General features: G+C 54.2%; 1 protein-coding gene across 1 annotated transcript in view; it reads left to right on the forward strand.

Moving 5' to 3' along the window:
* SDK2 (sidekick cell adhesion molecule 2) overlaps nt 1-13,519 on the forward strand; it is a 137,315-nt gene that overhangs the window by 27,470 nt on the left and 96,326 nt on the right. The window contains exons 3-4 of the mRNA XM_040641205.1: nt 1,308-1,414; nt 12,846-12,993. Of these exons, the coding sequence (XP_040497139.1) occupies nt 1,308-1,414; nt 12,846-12,993 (255 nt within the window). The remainder of the gene's footprint in view (nt 1-1,307; nt 1,415-12,845; nt 12,994-13,519) is intronic.

Genomic DNA, 13,519 nt, shown 5'->3' on the forward strand with positions numbered 1-13,519 from the left:
TTAAGACCAGGCCAGAGGCATAGCCGGTGCTCAGAAAGGGGCAGTGCTTGTTTCACTGTCGTGAGATGATGATGGTGATGGTGATGGTGATGGTGATGGTGATGGTGATGGTGGTGGTGGTGATGGCGATGGTGGTGATGATGATGGTGGTGGTGGTACTAATGGTGATGTTGGTGTCGGTGATGATGTTGGTGTCGGTGATGGTGGTGGTGGTGGTGGCGGTGGTGGTGGAGATGGTGGTGCTCATGGTCCTGATAAGCCCCGGCTGGAACTTGTATAAAAGGAAACTTAGCAACTCTTGAGAATAAGGTTGCTCTGTCCCAGGGATGGCATAGCCTAGGGCCAGGTGGCAATGAGCTTGTCCACCAAGTCAGCTGGGCAAACCCTAGGACACCCAAGAATGGAGAAGATGTCCTAGGCACAAGCCCCCTGATCCTCTGAGGTCCCTGCTGGGCCATCCACTGGTCTGGGACAGGAAAGGTGATCACAGAGGGGGCACCAGGGGAACTAGCCCCCTCCGTATCAGAGAGCACCACCTGCCCATGTCTTACCAGCCGGAAGGCCCTCTCACCAACTTGGCCTGGCCTCCTCCCTGCCTCTCAGCCAGGTCAGTGCCCTGCATACCTGCGCTCCAGCTACCTGTTCCCTACCACCAGACTCTGCTGCCCTTTGGGCCAGTCACGTGCTCCCAGAGCAGCCTCCCAACGGTCCTCCTTGGGTTCGTGCATCCTGGCCTCAGGGCCCACACATACAGAAAGCCACCCTGTCCTGCTCGGGAGGCTCTGCCTTTTCCCTCCACAAAGTGGCAGTGGCGCTGTCTGGAGTGTTAAGGGTGAGGTGATACAAAGCATTTGGGGAAGCATAGGAAGGTTCCTGCCTCCGCCACCCCCATCCATTTCGATTCATATTTACAGTACAGTCCTGGGCCTGGCCGAAACAGAATGCCCCCACCTTCCCAGTCATGTGAGTCACAGGCAAGGGACGACAGCAGCCTCCAGCAGAGGACCTCCAGTCCCGGAGGCCGGGTCACCACCAGGGTCAAGGGCTCAGGCATGGCGCCTCCCGTCTACGGGAAAATGCAGGCTGCTCCCTAAGCACCTGAGCAAAAGCCTGGCTGCCCTCGGGAGGGACGCTTCCATTGATGGGGACCTTCCTGTGACTCCAAGACATGGCAGAGAATCCGGAACTCCCTGGTGCTCTCCGTTCAGGAAGAGGGTGACCTGGCGACCTCTCCCTCTGATCCCACTCTGACACGTGCATCCCTGCACCTGCCCGACTTGCTCACTGGCTGTCTCGTCTGCCCCCAGGTACATGATCACCAGCCTGGACCGCACCCACGCAGGCTTCTACCGCTGCATCGTGCGGAACCGGATGGGCGCTCTGCTGCAGCGGCAAACCGAGGTCCAGGTGGCCTGTGAGTAGTACGCTGGGCGACTTGGGGGCAGGGAGGGGTGTGGAGCAGGGGAGGGTCTACAGGGTCCTCACCCACCACCATGCTCTGGGGAGAGCCAAATCCAGCCGTAGCCTCCCCTGCTCATAGGGTGCTGATGGTGGCCCTTCTCGGCTGTCATGGGAGTGCCCTCGTTTTGTGGTTGACAGGTGCTCTCAAGGCGGCACCACTGACCAGGGACACATACGTCTGTCGGCTCAGAGTTCAGCACTCTTTACATGGGACCGGCAGCTGCTTTTATAAAGGGGGCCCTGTCACCTGGTTCAAGGGCCTTCTCTAGGGTTGGCTGGGCCTCACACTTGGGGCTCTTCTTGGTGGCCCACCTGAACCTCTTCAGCTCTGACGCTCTTCTCCGCAGACTTCCTGGTGCCCCCCATGACCTTAACCTTGCCATCCTCCAACTCGCTCAGCCCGGGAGCTGTAACAGCGAGCGGGTCCCGTGATCCGCGGGGTCATTGGGGGATGCCTCCTAGTGGCACCATGACCCTAAGAGGGAGGGGTGGGGATGACGAGTCTGGGTTCCTGGAGGAGCCAGGTGAGCAGACAGTAAAGTGTAGGCCCCTGCAAGTCCCTCTACCAGTCCCCGGAACGACTTTCTCAAATGGAAGAAGGGAAGGCAGCTTCAAAAGATCCCAAGTGCATCTCAGGGACCAGGGCCCCAGAGCACCCATCAACACTCCCCTCCTGAGACTCAGCTTCCCCTTCCCAGGCTGCCCGCCATCCTAAAATAGCTGCCGTGTGCCACAAATGAGCCTCATTATGGGCTGTTTCATCTTGGGTTCATCCAGGGGCAGAGGTCCGAGGTGGCACAGTGGGACATGGGAGCTTGGAAAGCCTTAGTGAGCCTTGAAATAAAAAAATAAAAAAAAAAAGGGACACCTTCTCACCCGGAGCCTACAGGGGCTCGCCTCTGAATTAGCACAGGAGAGAACTTGCTACTTGAACAGAAGCAGGGTAGAGAAATCTAAAAGGAAACCTCAAGTGAGGCAAAGAGTGTTGATAATAATTATGGAAAACAACCGTAATCAAAAGTGGAGGACGGATTGTCTCCATAAATCAGCACTAAAGGCAACTCAGCTCACTCAGAGGAGCGGAAAAGCCCTGAGTTAAGATGATGGATCAGGGCACTGCCAGCGGCTGGAGAGCTCCCGGGGAGCTCCATTTAGCCAGCGCCCGGAGTCCCGCGGGGCAGGGGCAGGGGCAGAGCCACGGGCCAGCCTCCAGAGAGACTGCGTGTGCATGTGTGTGCCCATGTGCGTGCAGGTGTGCGTGCGTGCGTATGGGTTCCTGCACGTGTGTGCGAGTGTGTGTGTGTGCGCATCAGTCTGCTTCTTGGTCCCCTGCGTGTGGGAGAGAACACGTGTGCACGTGTGTGCATACACACGTATCCACATATCTGTGTGCAAGCATGCGTGCAAATGCGCATGCCTAGGTTGGTCTGCCCCTTTGTTCACCTTGGTGCTGGTGACGACACACGCGTGCGTGTCTGTGTGCATGCAGTTGGGAACGCCATCCAGGACACGATGTCCCCGACAGTCTAGGCTCATCCAGAGAATTCCTTGAGCTCATGTGCCTAGCGCACCCAGCCGGCACCTGCACGTAAGACGTCTGCAGTCAGCGAGCGTTCCTGCTGCAGTTCGTTTTCTGTAGCTCGTGGTAAGGAGAGAAGAAGCAGGCCACGGAATGGGAGGGCTCCTGGCACACACGGTTCTGGCCAAATGCAGAGCAGTGAACTGACACTCGCACCTGGGCCGTGCGGTCAGCCCAGCGTCTGCCCCCTCAGCTGCCTTTCCCAGGGCATCGCTGTGCCCTCAAAGCTACGTGTCAGCTGGGCTCTGGGAGCCTGGGCACACGGTCACAACCGTCGTTGCCACCAGGCTCTACGGGGCTGCTGCTTAGCTGTGCCCGTGTGGCCACAGGTGGTCCCTGGCAGAGAACGGGGTACCTGGAAGGGCCCGAAGGACCGAACGCAGTGGGGAGGCCCAGGTTCTCCCCCTTCCTGACCACCAGCTGCAGCGCCCGGGCCAGCCCTGAGAACCACTCCTCAAATCACATCGAGCCACCTTGCTCTGTAGCATCGTAAAGGAGAAGCCACTCTTTGCAGCCCTTTGGACCTAACGCCAGAGGAGTGAGGGGAGCCCTGGGGACTCCAGCGGGCGCTTGAGAAAAACACTCATCCTAACAAGTTAATGACGGTTTCACCCCACCCCAGTGGCCACAGCGGGCCAGAGAAGAGAAACTCACCTCCCCGTCCCTTCCCTTGCTGAACACAACTTGTCTCATCCAGGGGGTCTCTCTCTCTAGTTATGGAAGTTGAAGAATTTGCTATCCAACCCGTCCCCCCCCCCAATCAAAACACTCTCCAGGGTCCTGGGTGTGGGGAAAGGGGAGACCTGGCAAAACCACCCCCACCCACAACCTCACTATTTACACCTGTTGCTGGGCAGTGCACACCATTCTCTCCCGTCCTTATCCCGCAAGGCTGATGGGGGCGGTGGGGGGGGGGGTGATGGCCGAAGTCACACAGTGAGGAAGTACCAGAGCGGGACTTGAACCCACAGCTGCCCGATTCCAAAACACCCCCCCCCCAACCACACTGCCGTCTAAGGTCAGGAAGAGATAAATCAAAATGCAGTGGGGGTGGGGAGAGGGGGCTTACGGGCTGAGGTCAGGGTTCCCATGGAACCCGGTGGGTGCCCTGGACTGTCATGTCCCATGTCCAGACAGCGCTGCAAAGGGATGCTGTGTCCACCTAGGATGAACACCATCTCACACCATGGGTGGGAGTCACATGCTCTTCTTGGCTGTCAGCAGAGGCGAGCAGATGAAAATACTTACAAGTAGTTCCCGGGTTCTTTTGTGCCTAAAACATGGCCATGCCACGGGATGGGGGGGACGGTCAGGAAGTGTGGTTTCCAGCCCCAACCTCGGCGCTGAGTAGCTTAGGACTCTGGGCACCTGGTGTATGCGTGCAGGGTGGGGGCAGACAAAGAAAGAAGCACGGCCTCCATCCCCCTGGAAAGGTGAGCACGTGCCCCAAGACGCCTTGGAACCCACACAGATTCAAGCCCATGTCTCTCAGGAGATGCTAAAGGAGATACGGCAGAGCCTCCAGAAGGATCCCTCCAGTGTAATTGTGTGCCTGTCTTTCCCCCGTGGGTTCCCAGGACAAGTGTGGGAGCCAGGAAAGCGTGTGGTACAAGGCACATCTCTAGATGGGGAAACAGAGGCTCAGAGAAGGTAGAGGACAGCCCAAGGTCCCACAGCCAGCATTTCTACCTTCCATCTTTTCTTGCCTCGCTACTGTCACACTGTAGGGTGTAGCCATGAACTGCCCTCCCACCCCCACCCCCGTTCAAATCCAGGCTCCCCTCTCCCTAGCTGGGTGACCTTGGGCAAGTTACTTAACTTCTCAGTGCTTTTGCTTCCTCTTCCCTTTGCGTCCCGGAATAAACATTCACCTTTCTCACTCTGGCCGCCTTCGCAGGCGTACTCCTCGCCACCGTGTCTGCTCTCCAGAGCTGGGGCTAGGGTAAGACAAGTGAGGCAAGGAGGATGCAGAATTTAAGGAGGTGCCCCCCCTCGGGTACTCACCGTGCACTCTCAGGATGCCAGTAGCAGTGCCTCCTGAAACCTTCCACCTTGCTCACCCAATCCCAGTCCGGGGGCTCTCCCGGCTGTGTGCCCTGCAGACCTCCTGCGTCTGTCTGTCTGTCCACCTGCCTCTCTCACACAGTCACACAGATGCCCACAGGTCTAAGGATGGGTGGGCAATGGCTGCCTCTGCAGACCCCTCCGTCTCTCCCAGTGGGTTTCTGCATCCCAGGGGGCAGAAGGCTTTGCCCTGGGGCTCCAGGCAGCCGGTTCCTGGTGATGCTGCTCTTCCGGGCTCCTTCCGGGACTGGGCCAGGCAGGACCACCACCCCCTTCCCAAAGACGGACTCTGAATTGGGTTCTAACGAGAAATTAATAAGGCAGCTGTGCTAACAACTAATGATAATGGCAAAGTCATTACAAAAAGATTCTTTACATGTTTTTAATTACAGCAATTAAGAGGAAGTCAATAAAACATCCACCCCCTCCCCAGCTCCCTTTCTGCCTGTACTCTTCACCATCACCACCACCCCCCGCCCCAGTCTCCTCTTTGTCTTTAAAGTTGCCATAAATTTCTGGCTTGCAGTAAGCTGGCTGAACGGCTGAGGGGTTAGGAGAGGCTTGCTGGGTCAAGGATCTTTCCCGGCTGTCCACATCCACATTCTGAGAGCAGCAAGCCCATCCATAGGCCCCAGGGCAAAGCGCCCTGCCGTATCCAGAAGCCACCTGTACAAGATGGGACATGAGGTATCAAGACTGTGGTTGGGGTTGATGCCCATAAGGCCACCAGTGGGCCCGTTTTTCTTAATTCTTGACCTGAGTGTGAGCATTGAATGCGGAATATTGAGGGGCTGTGCTACAGTTCTAGAGAACATTATTGTGTCTTTCTGGAGCACCCATTTTGCCTGAATGATTCAATCACTCGTGCAACAACTCCCGCTGTATGCCCACTGCATTGCTGAGCTGTGTTCTAGGCAGGGAGGACACGGGAGACGAAACCGGGACACCTGTTCCCGCCCTCAGGAAAGGAGTAGGGTGCCGTCAAAGTTAAAAGGTGAATATATGATAGAATACAGAACATAGAAGGCCCATGGAGAAAAATAAAGTACTATAAGGAAAAATGAAGCCAAGTAAGAGGAATGGAGCCTGGGGCAAGGGTCTTGTTTGCTGTAGTGGCTGAGAGAGGCCATCTGGGGAGGCGACATTGAGCAGAGTCTCAAAGGAAGCAAGAGGGTGAGTCACACAAAGGGATAAGATCTTTCTGGCCAGGGAACGGCAAGTGCAAAGGCCCTGTGGTAGGCTTGGGTGTCTGAGGCCAGGGTAGCTGAAGCAGAGTGAGGGAAGGAGAGAGTGGAAGGAGATGTAGCTGAGGAAGTGGGGCACTAGAGACAGATGGTAGCATTTGAGAGGGGGTCGGCACTTTTGATGTTACAGTGCAATGGAAATAAATATGCATGGTTGGGGGAGAGGCATGATACGATCTGTTGGAGGGAGAAAGTACTGTTTCCCTAATAAACAAAACCACAATGATCCACCATCTCATGTCCACCAGATTGGCAAAAACCAACGAGTCTAGCAAGACCAAGAGTTCTCAGAAACTCCCATCAGTGCTGGCGGGAGCGCGAAGTGGTAAATTGGTGATTTGGAAACAGTTTAGCATTATCTCGTAAAGGTAATGTGTGCATGCCCTAGGACCCAGCAGTTCCACGCTTAGGCTCATGCCCTAGAGACTCTCTTAGCCATGTGCGCCAGAAGATCCACGAGACTGTTCTTAGCAGGACAGCAAAACGCTAGAAACAGACCCAGCCTGCAGGTGGGCTGTGCTCCCTGGCCACATGGACATCCAGGCAGCATAGCTGGAGGTCAAAAAAAAAAAAATTGCACCAAAAACAAATCGCAGCAGACATACAAAATAATTCCAGGTATAAAGGGCTTGGAACTAAACTACATTAACCCTAAATTGTTTAAGGATGCATTTCTATGTGGCAGAACTTGGGGGGAAAGCCATGTGTGATTGCCACAGTATTCGGGGTGACAGTTACCTCTGGAGAAGGAGGGGAGGTGCCTGGGGGGGCCAGACACCATGGTGGGAGGGGGGAGGTTTGTTAGTGTTCTGTTCCCAAAGCTGGGTGTGGGTATGTGAGTGTTTGTTCTAGTCTTCTGTAAAGTGTACATATAATTATATGCACTCTTTTGTACGCATGACATATTTCATGATAAAAAAATGTTTTAGAAATAAATAAAAGCCATGAATGTATCCTGAAGTGGAATGCGTACTTCACAAGACCTTTTAAGATGTTAACAAAGACATCAGGAATTTGGAGGCCACTTCCATCTGTGCCCCAGGCTTACACTTCTTACTTTGGGGAATCCGTTGGGAAAGGTGGATCAGCGCTGCAGGCAGAACACGGTGTGTTAACAAGCCGGTACCTCGGGGAGCAAGTGCGAAAACTCTGATCTGTTTCCGCCTTAGTGTGTGTGCATTTTCCCAGGGGTTCCTGGGGCCCCAGGCTCTGCCAGCGTGTGGCCTCCCTCCTTCTAGCCTTCCTTTTGCACTGGCCGGCTGAGTGGACACCCCCTTGGCCCCTTGCTGCTGCTGTTCAGTGTGTGTTTGGCTGTGCCTTGTGGCCTGTGAGCAGAGCTGGGGGCTCCTTGAGCATGTCCTGGAAACCCACTTGACTCCAGGCAGTGGGGAGAATGGGAGGGCGCCGGGGGCCTGCGAGCCATGGTGAGGCGGGGAGATGTGGGATGGAAACGTGGAGGAGAGCATCAGCTGCAAAACGTGGGCCAAGACCAGCTGTGCCCTTCCTTCCGTCCCTCTCACCCTTCATACGTACATGCCTGCACCATGTACAGTCATCCGTCCTCCTGCCCGCCTTTCCTCCATCCGTCCCCTCCTCCCTCCATCCGTCCCTCCCTCTTCCCCATTCCTCCATTCATCCCTCCCTTCCTCCCACCATCCCTCCCTCCCTCTTCACCCATCCCTCCATTCAGCCATTTCTTCCTCCATCTGTCCATTCCTCTACTCATCCATCTATCCATTCATCCTTCCCTCCATCCATCCATCTCTCCATCTCTCCATCCCTCCCTCCCTCCCTCCATCCATCCATCCATCTCTCCATCTCTCCATCCATCCATCTCTCCATCTCTCCATCCACCCATCCATCCATCTCTCCATCTCTCCATCTCTCCATCCATCCATCTCTCCATCTCTCCATTCATCCATCCCTCCATCTCTCCATCTCTCCATCCATCCATCTCTCCATCTCTCCATCCACCCATCCATCCATCTCTCCATCTCTCCATCTCTCCATCCATCCATCTCTCCATCTCTCCATCTCTCCATCCATCCATCCATCCATCTCTCCATCTCTCCATCCATCCATCCATCCATCTCTCCATCTCTCCATTCATCCATCCCTCCATCTCTCCATCTCTCCATCCATCCATCCATCTCTCCATCTCTCCATCATCCACTGAACAAACCCGCTTCCCTGCCCTATCGATGTTCTTTTGTTTCCTCTGCCTAGCCCTTCTCTCCTGTCTCCTGGCCCTCACACACTCTCTTCCATCTGAACCATCACCCCACCACACACGCGCGCGCACACACACACACACACTCTTAGCTAACACCTACTCTTATTTATGTTTCTGCTTAGAAGAAGCCTCACCACCACCGCCCCCGGGCTAAAGTAGGTCTCCTGCTGCTGCCTCTCACAGAACAGCCCTGTTTCTCCTTCCTAACGGTTGTCACAGTATGTCACTGAACATTTGTCTGTGGGTTGGCTTGCTTGTGCCTGTTTCCACGAACAAACTCTAAGCCCCACAAAGGTAGGGACCAGGTCTTTCTTCATTACCTACCAAGACCAGCTGTGCCCTTCCTTCCGTCCCTCTCACCATACATACATACATACATACATACCTGTATATGCGTGTACAGTCATCCATTCGCCTGCCCTCCTTTCCTCCATCCATCCCCTCCTCCCTCCATTCATCCATCCCACAGTAGGGGCTCAGTAAGAGTCATTGCGTGATGGCATTGGGTGAGTTTTGAGAGAACCTACCGTGTGCAGAGTACAGGGCCAGGTGCCTTGTAGGGACTTGCTGATGAACGCGATGCCTCTTGAAGTTTATGGTATAGTAGGGAGAGAGAAAGGATGTGCATGAAGCATGTTAATGTAGGGGATGAGTTATGAAAGAAGCAGAGAGGAAATGCAGGGAGGGGGGCCAGGTTTGAATGCTGGCCCTGCCCAGCCCTGACTGCTTAACGTTGGATAAGCCACTCTATCTCCATGAGCTTTAATTTCCTCACTGACGAAATGGAGCTAATAAAACTAGAGAGGGGAGAAAGAAACACTATTACCATGAAATTGCTTTAAATTGTTCAAATATATCTTCAGAGTTCTGTGAAAAGTTTTTTAAATAGATAAAATTATTGTGAGAACTGAAATCAATGTGATTTATTAATGCAATTTTTTATAGACAGAGCCAAGTAATGGAAATTAATAAACAACTAAAAATGTGTATTTAGTAGAGTCGAGCTGGCCGTGGTAGCACGAGGATTACATGCATGTGAAGTCCACCCAGAAAGAAAGCTGTTGTAGGGTCAGTGTGCAGCCGTCTGTGTTCTTTAATTCCATTTGGTGGCATGGGGTAATCTTTGCTGAAGAGGTCGTTGTTTCAACTAAGCTGTGAAAAATGTATACGACTCTAATATTTTAATATTACAAACATTAGATATAATTTTTAGCACTTTAATATGCTCTTCCAGTTTCTATGTCTGCGTAACAAATTACCCCAAAGCGTAGTGGTGTATGGCGATCATTTATTAGGCTCACCGAGTATGTGAGCCTTGGATCTAGACAGGGCACAACAGGGATGGCTCATCTCCACTGTATATGACTGCGGTCTCCACTGGAAGACTTAAAGGCTGGGGACTGAAATTATGTGAGGGCTCACACATCGATTCACATGTCCAGTGTGGGCGCTGGCTGTCCTCTGGGGACCTCACTTCCTCCTTTCATGCACCCTTCCCATGTCTGTGTGGGCCAGATTGAGCTTCCTTACAACATGGCGGCTGGATTCCAAGTAGATGTGTCTGGACAGAGAAATGGATCCAAGGGGAAGATGCATCCTTTTGATGACCTAGCCTTGAAAGTTGTATACCGTCACTTCCAGCACATTCATAAGAAGAGCATGTTTGGATGGGAGATAAATACTGGTGCAGCCGTCTTTGGAAAGATAGATTGTGACACACACGTGTAGTATCTCCCGTAATCCTGACTACAACCTATGAGGAAGGTACTCTTCATAATGCCATTTTACAGAAGAGGGAATTAAAGTTCAGCAAGGTCAAAATTTTGCCCAAGGTCATGCCTAATAATTGACAGAACTAGGATTTGAACTCAAGTCTCAGGGACTCCAAAGCCATTACCATTACATTTACTGCCTGCCAAATATAGAACAAGGATGCCAACAGCACATCCTCTTTCTCGAGAACCTTCATTGGCTGGATCCCTCTGAGATGCTGTTGAATCATGGCACCTTGGTGAGTCATAGCTTGTTCTCATGGCATTCTAGGCAGGGACCCCACACAAGGACAGGCCTGAGATGAGAAGCGGGGTGTAATTCAGTGTGGCGGGAGGGCACGTGATGTGCTGTGGGCATGAAGACAGGAAAGGTTGATTGGGGTCAGATTAGGGAGGGACCTGAATCAAGCCAGGGGATTTAGACTTTCCTGGGACAATGAGGAGATCCCAAAGTTTCTGAGCAAGTCGGCAATATGTCCAGAAAAAATTAATTAGGAAGAGTGTGAGAGATGGAGGGGTGGGGTGGAGCTTATGGGGACCTTGTTGGGGGGTGTTCAGAGCAGCTGGAGTAACGGGATTCGCTTGGTGGTGGGCCTGTGGGAACTGGGGCCAGGGGGGCTTGGTAAATGAGAGGGATATCCCAGAGGAAGAGTCAAAGGACTTTGTGGGGACAGGGAAGGAAAGCAAAGCATCACAAAAGGCTCCAGGGCTGGTGCAGGTGGGAGCTGTTCACAGAAGAGAGCAAGGAGGAGGTAAGAAATGCCAACATTTTCTGTTGGAAATCGAGTGTTGGGTGTTGGAGCTCAGAGAAGAGCCAGAGCAGATATGAGAGTCTTTGCAGAGGGCCCGTGGTCAGAGCCATTCGATGAGGGGAGGCCTCCAAGAGGGCAGTGTGGCCAGGAGGAGAACAGACCCCAGGGCTTTGGAAAAAGAGGATAGGCCCATGGTTCTCAAACTTTGGCCTGTAGCAGCGTCCTGGAGAGAGTGAATCAAAAACTCAGAGATCCAGGTGCGTTGAAGCAGGGCCTTTCCGTGCCCTGGGGAGGAGGGAAGGGTGGGAACAAATCTACAGGCTTACCACGTTCCCAGGGGATTCTGAGACCCATCAAAGTGTTAAGAGCTGCTAGCCTGAGCCCAGACCGTCGTTCTCAACCTTGGCTCATGTTGGAACTACCTGAGCAACTTTAGAAATACCCACACCTGAGTCCCACCCACCCTTCAGCGGACCTTAAAGGCCCCTCGGGGGATTCTGAGGTTTAGCCAGGCTGGGGGATGCCTGGTTGAAAGAGAGGGAGAAGAGGCAGCAGTATTCGAGGAGTTGGAGAAATAACAGTGAAAGCAGCAGGAGACCAGGTGGCTTAGGACGTGGCCCCCTTGGCCAGGGAGGGGACGGCAGGCAGTGGGGACATGCAAATAAGTGTTCAGTGGTCAGAACCTGATTGCACACGGGAATGCTGATGGCCAGCTCACACCCCAAACCAGTGGAAACAGAAGTCTGCAGGTTCAAGAACTTGACATCAGCACTTTTTCTAACTGGAATGTGGCCAAGTTGGGGGCAATGATGCTTCTCACACTTGAACATGGACACCCTTTACTAGGGGTCTGTCGAAGATGCAGTAGGTCTGGGGTGGGGCTTGAGACGGGCTCCCAGGTGACACCCATGCCGCTGGCCCACGGACCACACTTTGAGTAGCAAGGATGTATGTTAGTGTTCAAAAGTCATCATGTTCAGCACAGACCCCTTCCTGTACCCCGTTGTAACCCTCTGCTACTAGAATCAAACCCCACCCCAATTCTAGCAGGCAGGTGGGCAACCAGAAGTTTCCTGCCTTCATCTCTGCCGCTCTCTTCCCCTCCTGGCTGACATGTGAGAGCTAGGATAAATGTTCCCCTCCTTATCTGCCAGCGGGGAGGCATGTTTTTAAAAGAGCAGTATGGTGTTTCCATTCACACTTGCACGCAGCCTCATACACTTCCCACCCAAGGCAGAGGAGGGAAGTCATCTCCACACTCTGTGAGCATCCAAGACCCCACTCTCCCCAGTGTGCCCAACCTTGCCTCCACCAAGAACCTAGGAAACCATCCCCAAGATGTGCCTCACGCTGAAACCCCGAGTGCCCTGTAGGGCAGACTCCAGACTCAGATCTGAGTTCAAATCCAGGCTCTGCCCCTTCCTAGCCATGTGCCCTTGGACAAGTCAAGGAACTTCTCTGAGACTGTCTGGGCAGTTTTTCCCTTTGTAGAATGTGTGATATCATGACCAACCTCTTCGTGGTTGCTGGATGAATTGATTGGTTCATGGATATATGGATATCAGCCCCAAAAGCACGAAGCGGGCCATGTCATAATGATGGGCTTAGGGGGTGGGGTGATGGGGTCAGGTGGGTGGCCTGAGCCCGGTGGCCTCCTTCCCCCCACAGTCATCCTGCCGCCACCACTCCCAGCCCAGGAGCAGGCAATCTGACCCCCACGTATGCTCTTCCCTCCCGCAGACATGGGGAGCTTTGAGGAAGGCGAGAAGCACCAGAGTGTCTCCCACGGAGAAGCAGCTGTCATCCGCGCCCCACGCATCGCCAGCTTCCCACGGCCACAGGTGACCTGGTTCCGGGACGGCCGCAAGATCCCACCCAGCAGCCGCATGTGAGGCCCTGCTCTGGAGGGGGACGTCGGGGGGGCTCGCCCTGTGGGAGAGGGGACTTGGGACCTCCCGGATGACAAGAGAAGGGTGGCTTCTGGGAACACATGTGTGAAGACTTAGAGACGCAATAGCTTGGTTGCCTTCCTGGGGAACCCCAGGGCGTTGGCCCCAAAGCACTTAAACCCCCAACAGGCAGCGACAGAAGCCATTCCCATCTGCGGCAGATGCGGGCATATCCCCAGCAGGGTGGCCACCCGGCGGCTTCCCGTGTGGGGTGCGGGTGTGGCTGTGTGTGTTTTGGCTGCAAGGAGGCGGGAGGCCAGGGCAGGCCCGGCAGGGAGAGAAACACATGGCCCTTTCAGCATGAACAAGGACCCCTCTGTGTGGCCCAGGGCGTGGGTTGTGGCAGCCGGGCTTGTGGGCAGGAGCCAGGGAGCCAACACCTCCAGAGCGGGCGAGGGGCAAAGCATTTCCTCCAGGGACGCTCCCGGCCCTCCTGCTCCCTCCTCAGGGCCTGGAGCCAGCCCA

Source organism: Ursus maritimus, unplaced genomic scaffold (genome assembly GCF_017311325.1).
Source record: "Ursus maritimus isolate PB19 unplaced genomic scaffold, ASM1731132v1 scaffold_24, whole genome shotgun sequence".
Lineage (NCBI taxonomy): Eukaryota > Metazoa > Chordata > Mammalia > Carnivora > Ursidae > Ursus > Ursus maritimus.